Raw genomic sequence first — 20,074 nt, 5'->3', positions numbered from 1 at the left:
TACAATGGCACTATGCACGCATTCCGCCAATCCTCAGGCACCTCACCATGAGTCATACATACATTAAATAACCTTACCAACCAGTCAACAATACAGTCACCCCCTTTTTTAATAAATTCCACTGCAATACCATCCAAACCTGCTGCCTTGCCGGCTTTCATCTTCCGCAAAGCTTTTACTACCTCTTCTCTGTTTACCAAATCATTTTCCCTAACCCTCTCACTTTGCACACCACCTCGACCAAAACACCCTATATCTGCCACTCTGTCATCAGACACATTCAACAAACCTTCAAAATACTCATTCCATCTCCTTCTCACATCACCGCTACTTATCACCTCCCCATTTGCTATATATATATATATATATATATATATATATATATATATATATATATATATATATATATATATATACATATTTGCTATACATATATATATATATATATATATATATATATATATATATATATATATATATATATATATATATATTATTTATCATTTTGGTTTGTCGCTGTCTCCCGCGTTTGCGAGGTAGCGCAAGGAAACAGACGAAAGAAATGGTCCAACCCACCCCCATACACATGTATATACATACACGTCCACACACGCAAATATACATACCTATACATCTCAATGTTTCCCATTTTAGAAAGTTAATACAAGGAGGGGAGGATTTCTGGCACCCCGCTCCCGTCCCCTCTAGTCGCTTTCTACGACACGCGAGGAATACGTGGGAAGTATTCTTTCACCCCTATCCCCAGGGATAATATACATATATATATACATATACACATACACACACATACACATACATACGCACATATACACACACACACACATACATATATATACATATGAGAAATGTAAGGAACAATTTAGAAAACTGAAACTTCTAGCTTGAAATGAATGAAAAAAAAAAGAATGTCACATAATGGTTCAACCTCTGGCTATGGAATACATTATGGCTATACATAAGTATACTTATGTAAGTAGGAGAGATGGCCAGAGAGCGTTATTGGATTACGTGTTAATTGACAGGCGTGCGAAAGAGAGACTTTTGGATGTTAATGTGCTGAGAGGTGCAACTGGAGGGATGTATGATCATTATCTTGGGGAGGCTAAGGTGAAGATTTGTATGGGTTTTCAGAAAAGAAGAGTGAATGTTAGGGTGAAGAGGGTGGTGAGAGTAAGTGAGCTTGAGAAGGAGACCTGTGTGAGGAAGTACCAGGAGAGACTGAGTACAGAATGGAAAAAGGTGAGAACAATGGAAGTAAGGGGAGTGGGGGAGGAATGGGATGTATTTAGGGAATCAGTGATGGATTCCGCAAAAGATGCTTGTGGCATGAGAAGAGTGGGAGGTGGGTTGATTAGAAAGGGTAGTGAGTGGTGGGGTGAAGAAGTAAGAGTATTAGTGAAAGAGAAGAGAGAGGCATTTGGACGATTTTTGCAGGGAAAAAATGCAATTGAGTGGGAGATGTATAAAAGAAAGAGACAGGAGGTCAAGAGAAAGGTGCAAGAGGTGAGAAAAAGGGCAAATGAGCGTTGGGGTGAGAGAGTATCATTAAATTTTAGGGAGAATAAAAAGATGTTCTGGAAGGAGGTAAATAAAGTGCGTAAGACAAGGGAGCAAATGGGAACTTCAGTGAAGGGCGCAAATGGGGAGGTGATAACAAGTAGTGGTGATGTGAGAAGGAGATGGAGTGAGTATTTTGAAGGTTTGTTGAATGTGTTTGATGATAGAGTGGCAGATATAGGGTGTTTTGGTCGAGGTGGTGTGCAAAGTGAGAGGGTTAGGGAAAATGATTTGGTAAACAGAGAAGAGGTAGTGAAAGCTTTGCGGAAGATGAAAGCCGGCAAGGCAGCAGGTTTGGATGGTATTGCAGTGGAATTTATTAAAAAAGGGGGTGACTGTATTGTTAACTGGTTGGTAAGGTTATTTAATGTATGTATGACTCATGCTGAGGTGCCTGAGGATTGGCGGAATGCGTGCATAGTGCCATTGTACAAAGGCAAAGGGGATAAGAGTGAGTGCTCAAATTACAGAGGTATAAGTTTGTTGAGTATTCCTGGTAAATTATATGGGAGGGTATTGATTGAGAGGGTGAAGGCATGTACAGAGCATCAGATTGGGGAAGAGCAGTGTGGTTTCAGAAGTGGTAGAGGATGTGTGGATCAGGTGTTTGCTTTGAAGAATGTATGTGAGAAATACTTAGAAAAGCAAATGGATTTGTATGTAGCATTTATGGATCTGGAGAAGGCATATGATAGAGTTGATAGAGATGCTCTGTGGAAGGTATTAAGAATATATGGTGTGGGAGGAAAGTTGTTAGAAGCAGTGAAAAGTTTTTATCGAGGATGTAAGGCATGTGTACGTGTAGGAAGAGAGGAAAGTGATTGGTTCTCAGTGAATGTAGGTTTGCGGCAGGGCTGTGTGATGTCTCCATGGTTGTTTAATTTGTTTATGGATGGGTTTGTTAGGGAGGTAAATGCAAGAGTTTTGGAAAGAGGGGCAAGTATGAAGTCTGTTGGGGATGAGAGAGCTTGGGAAGTGAGTCAGTTGTTGTTCGCTGATGATACAGCGCTGGTGGCTGATTCATGTGAGAAACTGCAGAAGCTGGTGACTGAGTTTGGAAAAGTGTGTGGAAGAAGAAAGTTAAGAGTAAATGTGAATAAGAGCAAGGTTATTAGGTACAGTAGGGTTGAGGGTCAAGTCAATTGGGAGGTGAGTTTGAATGGAGAAAAACTGGAGGAAGTGAAGTGTTTTAGATATCTGGGAGTGGATCTGGCAGCGGATGGAACCATGGAAGCGGAAGTGGATCATAGGGTGGGGGAGGGGGCGAAAATCCTGGGGGCCTTGAAGAATGTGTGGAAGTCGAGAACATTATCTCGGAAAGCAAAAATGGTTATGTTTGAAGGAATAGTGTTTCCAACAATGTTGTATGGTTGCGAGGCGTGGGCTATGGATAGAGTTGTGCGCAGGAGGATGGATGTGCTGGAAATGAGATGTTTGAGGACAATGTGTGGTGTGAGGTGGTTTGATCGAGTGAGTAACGTAAGGGTAAGAGAGATGTGTGGAAATAAAAAGAGCGTGGTTGAGAGAGCAGAAGAGGGTGTTTTGAAGTGGTTTGGGCACATGGAGAGGATGAGTGAGGAAAGATTGACCAAGAGGATATATGTGTCGGAGGTGGAGGGAACAAGGAGAAGAGGGAGACCAAATTGGAGGTGGAAAGATGGAGTGAAAAAGATTTTGTGTGATCGGGGCCAGAACATGCAGGAGGGTGAAAGGAGGGCAAGGAATAGAGTGAACTGGAGCGATGTGGTATACCGGGGTTGACCTGCTGTCAGTGGATTGAAGCAAGGCATGTGAAGCGTCTGGGGTAAACCCTGGAAAGCTGTGTAGGTATGTATATTTGCGTGTGTGGACGTATGTATATACATGTGTATGGGGGGGGGGGGGGGTGGGCCATTTCTTTCGTCTGTTTCCTTGCGCTACCTCGCAAACGCGGGAGACAGCGACAAAGTATAAAAAAAAAAAAAAAATCTCAATGTACACATATATATACACACACAGACACATACATGTATACCCATGCACACAATTCACACTGTCTGCCTTTATTCATTCCCATCGCCACCTCGCCACACATGGAATACCATCCCCTCCCCCCTCATGTGTGCGAGGTAGCTCTAGGAAAAGACAACAAAGGCCCCATTCGTTCACACTCAGTCTCTAGCTGTCATGCAATAATGCCCGAAACCACAGCCCCCTCTCCACATCCAGGCCCCACACAACTTTCCATGGTTTACCCCAGACGCCTCACATGCCCTGATTCAATCCACTGACAGCACGTCAACCCCGGTATACCACATCGATCCAATTCACTCTATTCCTTGCCCGCCTTTCACGCTCCTGCATGTTCAGGCCCCGATCACACAAAATCTTTTTCACTCCATCTTTCTACCTCCAATTTGGTCTCCCACTTCTCCTCGTTCCCTCCACCTCCGACACATATATCCTCTTGGTCAATCTTTCCTCACTCATTCTCTCCATGTGCCCAAACCATTTCAAAACACCCTCTTCTGCTCTCTCAACCACGCTCTTTTTTATTTCCACACATCTCTCTTACCCTTACATTACTTACTCGATCAAACCTCCTCACACCACACATTGTCCTCAAACATCTCATTTCCAGCACATCCACCCTCCTGCGCACAACTCTATCCATAGCCCACGCCTCGCAATCATACAGCATTGTTGGAACCACTATTCCTTCAAACATACCCATTTTTGCTTTACGAGATAATGTTCTCGACTTCCACACATTCTTCTAGGCTCCCAGGATTTTCGCCCCCTTCCCCACCCTATGATTCACTTCCGCTTCCATGGTTCCATCCGCTGCCAGATCCACTCCCAGATATCTAAAACGCTTTACATCCTCCAGTTTTTCTTCATTCAAACTTACCTCCCAATTGACTTGACTCTCAACCCTACTGTACCTAATAACCTTGCTCTTATTCACATTTACTCTTAACTTTCTTCTTTCACACACTTTACCAAACTCAGTCACCAGCTTCTGCAGTTTCTCACATGAATCAGCCACCAGCGCTGTATCATCAGCGAACAACAACTGACTCACTTCCCAAGCTCTCTCATCCACAACAGACTTCATACTTGCCCCTCTTTCCAAAACTCTTGCATTCACCTCCCTAACAACCCCATCCATAAACAAATTAAACAACCATGGAGACATCACACACCCCTGCCGCAAACCTACATTCACTGAGAACCAATCACTTTCCTCTCTTCCTACACGTACACATGCCTTACATCCTCGATAAAAACTTTTCACTGCTTCTAACAACTTGCTTCCCACACCATATATTCTTAATACCTTCCACAGAGCATCTCTTTCAACTCTATCATATGCCTTCTCCAGATCCATATATATATATATATATATATATATATATATATATATATATATATATATATATATATATATATATATATATATATATATCTCGGAAAGGAAAAATGGGTATGTTTGAAGGAATAGTGGTTCCAACAATGTTGTATGGTTGCGAGGCGTGGGCTATGGATAGAGTTGTGCGCAGGAGGATGGATGTGCTGGAAATGAGATGTTTGAGGACAATGTGTGGTGTGAGGTGGTTTGATCGAGTGAGTAACGTAAGGGTAAGAGAGATGTGTGGAAATAAAAAGAGCGTGGTTGAGAGAGCAGAAGAGGGTGTTTTGAAGTGGTTTGGGCACATGGAGAGGATGAGTGAGGAAAGATTGACCAAGAGGATATATGTGTCGGAGGTGGAGGGAGCAAGGAGAAGAGGGAGACCAAATTGGAGGTGGAAAGATGGAGTGAAAAAGATTTTGTGTGATCGGGGCCTGAACATGCAGGAGGGTGAAAGGAGGGCAAGGAATAGAGTGAATTGGAGCGATGTGGTATACCGGGGCTGACGTGCTGTCAGTGGATTGAATCAGGGCATGTGAAGCGTCTGGGGTAAACCATGGAAAGCTGTGTAGGTATGTATATTTGCGTGTGTGGACGTATGTATATACATGTGTATGGGGGTGGGTTGGGCCATTTCTTTCGTCTGTTTCCTTGCGCTACCTCGCAAACGCGGGAGACAGCGACAAAGCAAATAAAAAAAAAAAAAAATATATATATATATATATATATATATATATATATATATATATATATATATATATATATATATATATATGCGTATATACGTTGGTGTGTCTTTCTTCGTGTATTTCCTGGCGCTACTTCGCTAACTCAGGAAGCGGACATCATGTATGGAAAAAAAAATGGCCAGAAAGAAGTAACCAGGCATCGTGAGGGGTAACGATAATATTTACTTACACGTCAAAAGTCTCTCGATGAGATCACTCTTTCAAATTATTTCACTCATATCTTCAGTCTTCTGATTACCACTGACTGATTTATCTTGTATTGCCTAATGAGTTACTGCACCTCAGTAGGTATGCGAGCCAACTTTATCAAGTTTTTGTTAAACATTCACAAGAAATGTTAAGATAACAAGACAAAATGCATGACAGGCTAGTTAATGGTCTCACCAAGAGCAGCCAGTGGATGTATGATTCGTATCTTAGGCAGGTGTTGGTCACACGTATGTGGTTTGTCTTCCTACTTATATATGACAAAACAGGTAAGTCTCCCATCCCACCTGGCCGATTGTAAGATCGATTGGTTCCTTTACAGGTTAGGGAAAGTGAGGACTGAAATCATTTTGATATAGAGGGAGTAGCATAATGAAAGATATCTCTTGTGTTGACATTGGTTTATTCAAGGTGAACATTTGTTGCACAGGTCTTTGCATAATACATAGTATTCCGTAACTGTAGCAAACCTTTATCCAGTTGTCTGCATAGGTTACTGAATTACGAATGTATGTTTAAAGTGTTCTGCGACCGATTCTAAGATATTGTTAACGAATAGTTAACCTATACATAAACTTCGGTCATACTCCTAGCTTAGCACTAACCACCTAAAGGTAATAATCTTGTTTACACTGTTTTTAGGTGTCAAATTTCGCGACACTGGGCTTTAGTACCTGTATCCTTCGCTTGGCTCTGATGGCCAAAAACAATCATTATATGACCGAAGCGTACGTTCTCCGTCATGCTGGAGGTAGGACGCTAATTTCATGGACGGTATCAAGTGTGATCGTCCGATACACCAAGACCAGAGGTGTGCCAGACGCTGTCTACGATGTCCTCCTGGGTGTTCTCTTGGATCTCCTATTACATCTCCGGGAGTCACGTCCGTTCTTCCAGAACCAGCTACCAAAGTCACATCTTGGCATTTGCTGTAGGTCCTGGTGAGGTCGTCCGATCTTCTCGGACCTGTCGTTGGAGGTCACTTTATCTTGGAGGTCACCTGCTGGCACTCTTATGGTGGTCACAAGTGTAATCGTCCGTTGTCCAAAGGCCTGTTATCCAATGTCTCATCTTGGATATATAGCACGGGCCGGCGGTGCCGTCCGTTATACAAGGACCTGTTGCCCCATGTATCCTGTAGGGGACTCTTCATACAGGTTCAGATGTAATGGTCCGTTTCCCACAGACCTGCTATCCAAAGTCACATCTTGGATTTCTGTTGACGGGTCGAGGTCGCGCGAGCCGTTATATCGGGACCTGATGAGTCAATTCCCTGCAGGATCGGTTGCTGCCGATCCGGGTGTCGAACAGATCAGACTTGATGTCCCCCGATGATGGGCTGTTGAGAAGGAAAAGGGCGTAGTCAGTCACTCTAACATTACAAGTTTTTTTCTTTATTATTTTTGAAAACTGATAAATGAAATGTTGAGGGTGATGGATAACGATAGCATAGCAACAGACGTTTGGTTCCTAACGAGGTTGTTTACGACAGCAGACGATATCAGAAACTTAGGGACTGGCACAGTAAGAGTGGAAGGACGAGGCAGTTGATTTCCCACATAATAGTCTATAAACTTCCCATGTAGCTGATTAGGCGTAAATTATGGCAGTCGTGGAACTGAATCGAAATAGTCATGAAGGACGTATGGCTTTGCTTTCATTCACTGAATTGGTAAAGTATTCCATTTGTTAACAATTTGGTAGAAAAATATTTCGCCTTATAAAAGCAATGCGTTTTGCTCATGGATTTGTATCCATCGTTATGAGTGAGAGTAGATGATTCCATTCTTAAGTAACTTAACAGATCAAAAGTATCGAATTGTCTGATGATTTTGAACAGGTTTACTAGATAATCTCATAACTTTCCCTTTCCTAAGCTAAATGAATTTAATCTATTTTATAGGATTTGTTCCTCAGTCCTCGAATCATCTTGATAGCTCGACTCTGTACTCCCTCCACTTCATTTTCTGTCTTTCTTCAAATAGGGTCATCAAAACTGAACGCGATATTCAAGAAGGGGACGCATGTGACTTGTGAAGAGTGAGGATAATTTCCCTTAGACTCAAACTATAAAGCCCTAACTGTGAGCCCAAGAATCTCGTACGCTCTTTTCACTGCTTTTCGGCACTGCTTACTTCCCTTAAGATCACCAGATATTTTTACACCCATGAAATTTTCTTTATTTACCTTTAGTTGTTCAGCAGAATATACACTATAGCTTAGCTTTTCATTTTTACTACCGATATGTAAACTTTGCACATAATGATAGTCCTTTACCACCTGTGAGGCCAGTCCATCAACTTGTCAATATCAATTTGAAGCTGCAGACGTTCAATTTCTGTTGTAGATTAATTTTCCAACTCAAATTTCGTTCGCCAACTTTGATATCTTAAGATGCAGCGCATTATCAATGTCACTGATATATAAAGTGGGTTCAAGGTTGATCTCTGCAGCACACCACCATTCACAGGCAATACAATTAATCACTGGTCTTTATTTACGGCCAGTCAACCAGTTACGTAACCATCGAAGTACCACCATCTGTATCATATGACTTATGAGTTAACCTTTGATTGGAACTTGATCGACTTTTTTTTGAAAATCTGAATAGAGCATCAACTGGTTTCTTTTCGTCGTACTTATTGACTGTTATCATAAAATGAATTTCAGGCAGAATTGTCAGACACGAGCGATTTCGTCGAAAACCATCTTGAGAATCGTTTATCAAGTTGTGATCCTCTAGATTTGTCTACGATTTCATTCTGAATGTTGGTTTCCGGAAGTTTACCAACTACAGACGTGAAGCTGATTAAGATAATTGCCGAGCAGTAATTTGTTACCCTGTTTTGATATCGTTGTTACATTGGTAAATTTCCATTCCTGTGGAACACTTTCCCTACTGAGTGACTTGTTGGAAAGAGAGTTGGGGGTTTAACTGTTTCATTTCTTTCCTCCTCTTGTCCTCGGATAAAACTTAAGTGGACCTGTCGTTTTAACTACTTTCATTCGAAATATGAGGGAAGAGAAAATAAAGCAAAAAATGAAAAGAATAAGAAACTTACCATATTCAACGATACTGAAGTAAAGAGAAGGAAGATGAAAGGGAGGATGTTCCAGACAACATAATCATGGGGAAGAGTTAAAGGAAGACATTACTTAAAGCAAAGACGATAAAGATGTTGTTGGGGTAGAGAGAGAGGATAATGATGAAGACGGGAAACGATCAAACTTCAGACTATGAAGGGAAGGATGATATATGAATGGAAGATTATAATAAAGGGGGAAGGAGGAGGAGAATCGGGAACCTAGGGAACAGACATAGTGGAAGAAAGGAAAATGACGTACAAGCTGTGGAAGGGAAATACAAATGGGAAGGAAGAAAATGATTGGGAAGATTATAGAAAGTAGAGAAAAAGCATTATCCTGGAGGCGAAGAATATACTGAAGGTGGAAAAGAAATGGATTTTGAACTGTTACAAAGAACAATTGCGAATGAAAAGGACGATGATAAGACAATGAAATGTGTAGCTGTTTTTATGATGCAATGATTTAGTTAGTGTTACCTCAAGGGGGACGTCCAGTTTGTCCTCGAAGAGTTGGTAGACGGAGTTTGCTGGTCATCATACAGGCAGTGCTCATGTCGGTGGGATGGAAGGTGGTGGGACATGAGCAACTGTGTCTGTTGAGAGGCGTCATTATTCAACCCTGTGTTGACAGTCCTTTGTTGGCGTGACTGTCGGAACTTAGAGTTTAAAAGATGACTGTTTCTCCACCAGCAAGATGCACCCTCTCTGCCTGTTGGAAAAACACAAAATTAGCCTTACCAAACTTAGTAACTAATCGATGTGTTTTTAAGATATCTTATTATATTCGTTATACATCAATTTTTGTTCTGCATTTAGCGTCTTATATTTCTTGGAAGGCCTTCATGAATTCTAAACATTTGTAAAACAATAATTTCGGCTCCCTGGTGCTCCACTCCTAGAGTTCCAGCCTTACTAGGCTAGTCCTCGCAGCACTGGAGGAGCTCAAAACTCATAGAAAAGATTCTTACCCTTTGACATGATGAACTCCGCGTAATCCTCTACGTGGACAACTTCCCTGTCCGGAACCCTCATCAGGAACCCTCGAACGGCATTGTATCTGCAACAGAAAAGATGTTAACATTATGAGAGCAATGCAAATTTTAGGGATGATGCCCATAATACTTTCAGTTATAAGGAAGAGATGTGGAAGCAGAGAAATAATGCGTACCATTAGTCTCGTTAGGGCCCAGCGATCTGTCGCTGTTTGAATTCCTTTGTATCATATTTGTTTAATATGCTCGACTTCCATTGGTCATTTGCTTAAGAAAATTAGTTTGCTTGGCTGATCACAAATCTAACGGTGGAAGACTGAGAAATATGTCAATGATCAATCAGCACTAATGCCTTACATTCAATATACATGATTGCTGACGTTAGCTTTCGACCCAAGTGCCTCACTAAGATCTATTTCACTTACCAACCTTGTTATGCTGAGTATATTGTGAAAGTCACTGTCTGCCCTGCATTCACATAATATAATGGATCAGACACTGTAGTCGCGTTCTCACACACACACACACACACATATATATATTCTTTCTTTCTTTCTTTCAAACTGTTCGCCATTTCCCGCATTAGCAATTAGCAATTTTGTGTCTGAGGAATCCAAATCGTAGCTTCACGAAGAACTAGATATTTCAGCACGGTGGACTACTAGTAATTTTGCAACGTGAAGCACAGACAAACTCGAGAAACTTACTTTTGTAGTAACATACGTAGCTGAAGATGTGGCTCTGGATGAAGAATCCAGTTTGAAGAAAATGACAGCGATGAACAGGATTCTCCTGAGACGCTTGCCGTACTCTCCGTTAACAACAGGTCTTCCAGCGACACTACTGTGAGCTGACGACCGCTATTCTCGGGCCATTTATACACGAGGCACCGGTGGCGGATGCCAGATAGCCCCTCCCAGTGACTGATAATCATTATATCTTCCAGATACCTACCTTATTATTATCGACAAATGTTCACAGTTTCTAGCCTTTCCTTTAGTATTATGGTGTTATATTCCAAAAAAATTAGATTTCTAAAGATGACAGACATTGCCTACAGTGATGCAATCGGCTGGGAAGGCGGAGCCTCCTGTTGTGGTATGCAGCTTACCCAAGTTACCGCTACGGGAACAGGCCCTCCGCTGGGATCCCCAAATCCCCGCACTCACTCACTCGGGACGCTTAAAAACGTTCATCATTCATTCCATGAATAGAGTCAGATGGGTGAATAACCAAGTTCAGTATCATTATTTATGTGGTATTAATGAAATCTGTACTTGAGGCAAAGCTAAGGTACCGACGACGTATTTTTTTTTTTTTTTTGTCTTATAACTGTATTGGTCAGCTTCGCATACTGTTGTGAAAACGTCATCATACTTCTATTGTCTTCTGTTTGCAAGTATCCTGTAATTTTCAGCGAAATTTGGTTTACACACACACACACACACACACACGCGCGCGCGCGCTCGCGCGCGCATGGTTAGCAAGAATACAGGGTGAGATATACATGAGACAAGGAAGCACAGGGAAGAAACACGTATAGGAAGAATACCGGGTGAAGGGGACACAGAAGAGGGTAGCACCAGCGAAACTTGTCATGAGGATTCGACCATTACGATATAGTCTGGCTTTATCATTAACGTTGTATACCCTGTTCCTTATGTTGCCTCACGTCGTTAACGTTCATGTATTTTATCTTTACGTTATTCGCTTCATTGCACCCGAATAGACAGCTTGGGCATTTTTGTTTTTGTCATCGAAAGTATAGTCACGTAACACAATTAAGTGGTGCCCAAATCGCCTCGAATTTTTACTGTTAAAGTGCAGCGCTTTAATGAGTATGGCCATAAGCGGCTATGCATGTTAGTATGTTCGTTTATGTGTAAACATGTATGCAGATATGAAAGGTGAAAAAATGCACATGGATCTAAAATATAACAGTAGATCCAAAACACGTTCATAAAGAGTGATGTGGTTTAGGATAGCAAAGACTCCTAACTACCAGTCGTGCAGGTGTGTGGACCGTCTAGGGTCATTCCTTCCTGTGTGCCAAACAGCGAGGGACTAGTTCTTCACGAGCTGGGTAGGTGGACTGCATTAGCCAACAGGTAAATTCAGTTAGAGAATATTGCCACTGCATTATACTTGTGGACAGTAGTGAGGGCTCGTATGGTACAGTCTGCCTCGTCGCTTGTATTTTGTTTATTGCATACTTTCAACTGCATCTATGCGACCATGAACGCTGTTCTAAATCTGTCACATATAGAACTAAGATGGAACAAATTGTGTCTGATTGTCTGTTTCTGCTTAAGTTTAAATATGTACTCGAGTGTGCTCTAAAACATGCATGTTTGTGTTCCTTTTCATGCCATGCTCGAATACAGTGAATCATTTAAGCCTATATTTATAGAACTTTTCGTTTGTGTCTCATATGTCATCCTTGTTCTTCATGAAGGAAGATTTGTTGTCAATAAAGGTAAAGCATTTTGCAGTACCTAGGAATGTAATGCTTTAGAATGTTTGCAAAAGATGTAATAGTCCTTAAGTTCATAACCTGACCGGCTAATGCAGTGAGGGGAGTATGACGGTCCTGCAACCCCGGCTGTCTGCCACCGTCTTCGCCTCCTGCCACCTCTGGCAGTCCCTAAGTCACACATGCAATATAACTTACATCCTTAGACAGTTGAGTCTTCAATAGAGCCACTTAGGAGTTTGCCCCGCGAGAGGTTTTCCAACCATCGCTCAGGTAGATGTGATACTGTGTTTGATGCTAATTTGTAAATGACTTCAGTCTCATAAACCTGGGCTCATCAACATGAACCTTTGCTCAGAACAGTGTGTCAACTGTGTAATATTGGATTGTCAGGAAGGATGTCACGACACTGGGTGGTAGGAGCTGTGGAATCGATGATCTTCTTGAGACAAATATAGAAACTGAAATCTATTTAAGAGTCGGGCATGGTGTGGGGCGACCTACTCCACTATTACGTCAAGTGTATTCTGGGTAAGGGTTAAAGGGTATCAGATAACCCCTGATATCTACGGGTCCGGGGAGGCTGGGGGACTGGACCCTAGGCTCGCTGTGATAAAAGCAATTAGTAATGTTTATCGTTTTAAGTGATCCTTATCTTGACGGTGATAATGTGTTGACTCTCTAACGGCACCAGCAGCAGAGATACCAGGTGTCACTGAATACTCCTAGAGTGAGCAGGATACTGGCATCAAGCCAACTGTTACAAGCGACCAGTCACTTTCTGCAGCCCGAGACGCAAATTTGATATTAGTTCTAAATATATTACTTGTACGCAGTGCTCCAGCACGTCAATTCTTCCCAAAAGCATAGGTACGTCGCAAGGTATATCTACAGGTGACAGTGAGATGTAAATCTTCCTCACCTCGTCAACTGGCCCCACACAATCATAATTTCCTGCCTGTTGTCATACCTTCGTAAAAAAAAAAAAAAAAAAAATCTAAGGAACGAAAAACTAATACAAGAAGACGACTCGTTCCACGATGATAACATGTCATGTACTGACTCACTGACCTCACAGCCCTGGTCACCGTTGTGCTTCTTACTCCTTGACTACTTGTCTGTAGTCCGCTAGAGGATTACGTATTGTCAAATATTTTATTATAAAGTGATTAACTTTTTTCTGTACGTACATTCTCTCTCTCTCTCTCCGAACATGGAGAGATGTGTTATCATTGTCCAGTACTGTTCCTTACCATAGAATGTAAGGTAAGACATACATCGACAAATCTATTTCAAAATTTCGTTCTTAATTAAAGCAGTATAGTCAGTGTCCACCAACACCACAGTGGAGTTGATGAACTGAACTATTAAGACTCGTCAGTTTCTTGACCGTCCACAATTGAGAAATCGTTTGCCCTAACCTTATTCATGCGGCTGTCCCCTGTGGAGGAGGAGGGGAGGAGGGAGACCTTGAGAATATTCTAAGAAAGAAAATGTGGCCGTATGACGTCACAGCAATGAGCAAGTTGCGGTTACCAATTGACAAACGAAAGTTGTTTGTGGCAGTGATTTCTACCTGCTCAAGAGTGATAAGTGTGGCGAACAGTTCAGTTTGTAGAGTAAATGCCCAGTTGTTTGTTCTAACTTTTTTCTCTAATCTATTAACATTGAGCTGGACCACAATGGCATCACTACCTGCCCTCCCAGTGGCAGAGTCGCGAGAACCGTCAGTATAGGTGCACTGGGTTATGTTATTGTCAGTCGAGAGTTTCTGCATATGTTCAAGAGCGCCGGTCTTGGCTAGGTGTTGAAGATGAAGATCGTATGTAGTTACTTGGATGGATAAGAAGGTGTAGTGACGTCAAAGGGAGTTATCTGCCAGGGAGGCAGGAAATGCTGCTGTTTCCTAATTTTATACAGATTATGTACACTAAACATTGCCATTTGGTTGGCTGTTATTTAGATCCATTTAGATTCACTTGTGCCTGGCATATATGGTTTAACAATTCTTGAGACAACAGTGCCTGGATCACCACGCAGAAGCTTCAGTCCTATCATTAGATTGATTTCAAGTGTTTTGTCTTCAATGCTAGGAATACAAAGTTCGTTCTGCATGTTGAGTACTTTAGTGGACTTCGAACAACCAAGTATGATTTTAAAAGCCTCATTTTGCATTTTCTCAAGTCTGTTGTTACCTTTGCTGTTGTGTAGGACCAAATCCTTTAGAGCTACCGCTCACAGGATGAACATGGGGTACACAATGACTTTCCCTGGGTTACCGGCTTAAATGTTGATGTTAGGTTTTACGGCCATCAGCCTGTAAGGAAGTTCATCTGGCCTGCAACTCTGATACGTGATTGAAGATATCATCCCTAATTACCTAGTCAATATATATATATGTATATATATATATATATATATATATATATATATATATATATATATATATATATATATATATATTGGAAAGGATCACAATTTTGCACGTGATCAAGATATTCCTATGAGTCCACGGGGAAAATGAAACACGAAAAGTTCCCAAATGCACTTTCGTGTAATAATCACATCATCAGGGGAGACACAAGAGAGAAATATAACATTCAGTTGATATACATCGGAGAGACGAAGCTGGGACGCCATTTGGTAAACATGTTTACCAAATGGCGTCCTAGCTTCGTCTCTTCGATGTATATCAACTGACTGTTATATTTCTCTCTTGTGTCTCCCCTGATGATGTGATTATTACACGAAAGTGCATTTGGGAACTTTTCGTGTTTCATTTTCCCCGTGGACTCATAGGAATATATATATATATATATATATATATATATATATATATATATATATATATATATATATATATATATATATATATATTTTTTTTTTTTTTTTTTTTTTCGCTGTCTCCTGCATTTGCGAGGTAGCGCAAGGAAACAGACGAAAGAAATGGCCCAACCCATCCCCATACACATGTATATACATACGTCCACACACGCAAATAAACATACCTACACAGCTTTCCATGGTTTACCCCAGACGCTTCACATGCCCTGATTCAATCCACTGACAGCACGTCAACCCCGGTATAACACATCGATCCAATTCACTCTATTCCTTGCCCTCCTTTCACCCTCCTGCATGTTCAGGCCCCGATCACACAAAATCTTTTTCACTCCATCTTTCCACCTCCAATTTTGTCTCCCACTTCTCCTCGTTCCCTCCACCTCCGACACATATATCCTCTTGGTCAATCTTTCCTCACTCATTCTCTCCATGTGCCCAAACCATTTCAAAACACCCTCTTCTGCTCTCTCAACCACGCTCTTTTTATTTCCACACATCTCCCTTACCCTTACGTTACTTACTCGATCAAACCACCTCACACCACACATTGTCCTCAAACATCTCATTTCCAGCACATCCATCCTCCTGCGCACAACTCTATCCATAGCCCACGCCTCGCAACCATACAACATTGTTGGAACCACTATTCCTTCAAACATACCCATTTTTGCTTTCCGAGATAATGTTCTCGACTTCCACTCGTTCTTCAAGGCTCCCAGGATTTTCGCCCCCTAACCCACCCTATGATCCACTTCCGCTTCCATGGTTCCATCCGCTGCCAGATCCACTCCCAGATATCTAAAACACTTTACTTCCTCCAATTTTTCTCCATTCAAACTTACCTCCCAATTGATTTGACCCTCAACCCTACTGTACCTAATAACGTTGCTCTTATTCACATTTACTCTTAACTTTCTTCTTTCACACACTTTACCAAACTCAGTCACCAGCTTCTGCAGTTTCTCACATGAATCAGCCACCAGCGCTGTATCATCAGCGAACAACAACTGACTCACTTCCCAAGCTCTCTCATCCCCAACAGACTTCATACTTGCCCCTCTTTCCAAAACTCTTGCATTTACCTCCCTAACAAACCCCATCCATAAACAAATTAAACAACCATGGAGACATCACACACCCCTGCCGCAAACCTACATTCACTGAGAACCAATCACTTTCCTCTCTTCCGACACGCACACATGCCTTACATCCTCGATAAAAACTTTTCACTGCTTCTAACAACTTGCCTCCCACACCATATATTCTTAATACCTTCCACAGAGCATCTCTATCAACTCTATCATATGCCTTCTACAGATCCATAAATGCTACATACAAATCATTTGCTTTTCTAAGTATTTCTCACATACATTCTTCAAAGCAAACACCTGATCCACACATCCTCTACCACTTCTGAAACCACACTGCTCTTCCCCAATCTGATGCTCTGTACATGCCTTCACCCTCTCAATCAATACCCTCCCATATAATTTACCAGGAATACTCAACAAACTTATACCTCTGTAATTTGAGCACTCATTCTTATCCCCTTTGCCTTTGTACAATGGCACTATGCACGCATTCCGCCAATCCTCAGGCACCTCACCATAGGGTTGTTAGGGAGGTGAATGCAAGAGTTTTGGAAAGAGGAGCAAGTATGCAGTCTGTTGTGGATGAGAGAGCTTGGGAAGTGAGTCAGTTGTTGTTCGGTGATGATATAGCGCTGGTGGCTTATTCGTGTAAGAAAGTGCAGAAGCTGGTGACTGAGTTTGGTAAAGTGTGTGAAAGAAGAAAGTTAAGAGTAAATGTGAATAAGAGCAAGGTTATTAGGTACAGTAGGGTTGAGGGACAAGTCAATTGGGAGGTAGGTTTGAATGGAGGAAAACTGGAGGAAGTGAAGTGTTTTAGATATGTGGGAGTGGATTTGTCAGCGGATGGAACCATGGAAGCGGAAGTGAATCATAGGGAGGGAGAGGGGGCGAAAGTTCTGGGATCGTTGAAGAATGTGTGGAAGTCGAGAACATTATCTCGGAAAGCAAAAATATGTATGTTTGAAGGAATAGTGGTTCCAACAATGTTATATGGTTGCGAGGCGTGGGCTATAGATAGAGTTGTGAAGAGGAGGGTGGATGTGCTGGAAATAAGATGTTTTGAGGACAATATATGGTGTAAGGTGGTTTGATCGAGTACGTAATAGTAGGGTAAGAGATGTGTGGTAATAAAAAGAGTGTGGCTGAGAGAGCAGACGAGGGTGTTTTGAAATGGTATGGTCACATGAAGAGAATGAGTGAGGAAAGATTGACCAAGAGGATATATGTGTCAGAGGTGGAGGGAACGAGGAGAAGTGGGAGACCAAATTGGAGGTGGAAAGATGGAGTGAAAAAGATTTTGAGTGATCGGGGCCTGAACATCCAGGAGGGTGAAAGGCGTGCAAGGAATAGAGTGAATTGGAACGATGTGGTATACCGGGGTCGACGTGCTGTCAATGGATTGAGCCAGGGCATGTGAAGCGTCTGGGGTAAACCATGGAAAGTTGTGTGGGGCCTGGATGTGGAAAGGGAGCTGTGGTTTCGGTGCATTATTACATGATAGCTGGAGACTGAGTGTGAACGAATGGGGCCTTTGTTGTCGTTTCCTAACCCTACCTTGCACACATGAGGGGGGAGGGGTGGCGATAGGAATAAATAGAGGCAGACAGTATGATTATGTACATGTGTATATATGTATAGGTCTGTGTGTGTATATATATGTGTACATTGAGATGTATCGGTATATATATATTTGAGTGTGTGGACATGTATGTATATACATGTGTATGTGGGTGGGTTGGGCCATTCTTTCGTCTGTTTCCTTGCGCTACCTCGCTAACGCGGGAGACAGCGACAAAGCAAAATAAATAGATGAATAAATATATATATATATATATATATATATATATATATATATATATATATATATATATATATATATATTTCATTTATTTTGCTTTGTCGCTGTCTCCCGCGTTTGCGATGTAGCGCAAGGAAACAGACGAAAGAAATGGCCCAACCCACACCCATACACATGTATATACATACACGTCCACACACGCAAATATACATACCTATACATCTCAATGTACACACATATATACACACACAGACACATACATATATACCCATGCACACAATTCACACTATCTGCCTTTATTCATTTCCATCGCCACCTCGCCACACATGGAATACCATCCCCCTCCCCCCTCATGTGTGCGAGGTAGCGCTAGGAAAAGACAACAAAGGCCCCATTCGTTCACACTCAGTCTCTAGCTGTCATGCAATAATGCCCGAAACCACAGCTCCCTTTCCACATCCAGGCCCAACACAACTTTCCATGGTTTACCCCAGACGCTTCACATGCCCTGATTCAATCCACTGACAGCATGTCAACCCCGGTATACCCCAATTAAGCAACCATGGAGACAACACACACCCTGCCGCAAACCTACATTCAATGAGAACCAATCACTTTCCTGTCTTCCTACACGTACACATGCCTAACATCCTCGATAAAAACTTTTCACTGCTTCTAACAACTTGCCTCCCACACCATATATTCAATATATATATATATATATATATATATATATATATATATATATATATATATATATATATATATATATATATATATATATTTATATTCATTTTCCTTTGTCGCTGTCTCCCACATTAGCGAGGTAGCGCAAGGAAGCAGACGAAAGAGTGGCCCAATCCACCCTCATACACATGTATATACATACACGTCCACACCCGCAAATATACATACCTATACATCTCAATGTAAACATATATATACCTACACAGACATATACATATATACCTATGTAAATAATTCCTACTGTCTGCCTTTATTCATTCCCATCGCCACCCCGCCACACATTGAATAACAACACCCTCCCCCCTCATGTGTGCGGGGTAGCGCTAGGAAAAGACAACAAAGGCCCCATTCGTTCACACTCAGTCTCTAGCTGTCATGTAATAATGCATTGAAACCACAGCTCCCTTTCCACATCCCGGCCCCACAAAACTTTCCATTCCTTACCCCAGGCGCTCACATGCCCTGGTTCAATCCACTGACAGCACGTCGACCCCGGTAGACCACAATTCACTCTATTCCTTGCACGCTTTTCACCCTCCTGCATGTTCAGGCCCCAATCACTCAAAATCTTTTTCACTTCATTTTTCCACCTCCAATTTGGTCTCCCACTTCTCGTTCCTCCACCTCTGACACATATATCCTCTTGGTCAATCTTTCCTCACTCATTCTCTCCATGTGACCAAACCATTTCAAAGCACCATCTTCTGCTCTCTCAACCACACTCTTTTTATTACCACACATCTCTCTTACCCTATCATTACTTACTTGATCAAACCACCTCATACCACATATTGTCCTCAAACATCTCATTTCCAGCACATCCACCCTCCTCCGCACAACTCTATCCATAGCCCACGCCTCCCAACCATACAATGTTGTTGGAACCACTATTCCTTCAAGCATATCCATTTTTGCTTTCCGAGATAATGTTCTCGACTTCCACACATTCTTCAAGACTCCCAGAATTTTTGCCCCCTCTCCCACCCTATGATTCACTTCCGCTTCCATGGTTCCATCCGCTGCCAAATCCACTCCAAGATATCTAAAACACTTCACTTCCTCCAGTTTTTCTCCTTTCAAACTTACCTCCCAATTGACTTGACCCTCAACCCTACTGT

General features: G+C 41.9%; 2 protein-coding genes across 3 annotated transcripts in view; one reads left to right on the top strand and one right to left on the bottom strand.

The window, feature by feature from the left end:
* The window catches only part of LOC139752821 (uncharacterized), a 227,792-nt gene that overhangs the window by 56,171 nt on the left and 151,547 nt on the right, over nt 1-20,074 (top strand). The window lies entirely within an intron of this gene.
* On the bottom strand, nt 6,312-10,937 carry LOC139752977 (uncharacterized). The gene is made up of 4 exons (XM_071669138.1): nt 10,711-10,937; nt 9,980-10,068; nt 9,489-9,720; nt 6,312-7,264 (listed from the first exon to the last, which is right to left on the bottom strand). Exons 1-4 carry the CDS (start codon nt 10,935-10,937, stop codon nt 7,171-7,173), a joined length of 642 nt encoding a protein of 213 aa, XP_071525239.1. The 3' UTR covers nt 6,312-7,170.

The sequence above is a fragment of the Panulirus ornatus genome, chromosome 13 (assembly GCF_036320965.1).
Source record: "Panulirus ornatus isolate Po-2019 chromosome 13, ASM3632096v1, whole genome shotgun sequence".
NCBI classification, from domain to species: Eukaryota; Metazoa; Arthropoda; class Malacostraca; order Decapoda; family Palinuridae; genus Panulirus; species Panulirus ornatus.
The sequence above is the reverse complement of the archived record's forward strand: the minus strand, read 5'-3'. Positions and strand labels throughout refer to the sequence as shown.

Coding starts and splice junctions, on each gene's coding strand:
- LOC139752977 (XM_071669138.1), bottom strand. CDS start 10,937: ATGATTATCAGTCACTGGGAGGGGCTATCTGGCATCCGCCACCGGTGC. Junction 10,069..10,710: donor CTACGTATGTTACTACAAAA/GTAAGTTTCTCG, acceptor TTTCTGTTGCAG/ATACAATGCCGTTCGAGGGT. Junction 7,265..9,488: donor AACTGGACGTCCCCCTTGAG/GTAACACTAACT, acceptor CCTTCTCAACAG/CCCATCATCGGGGGACATCA.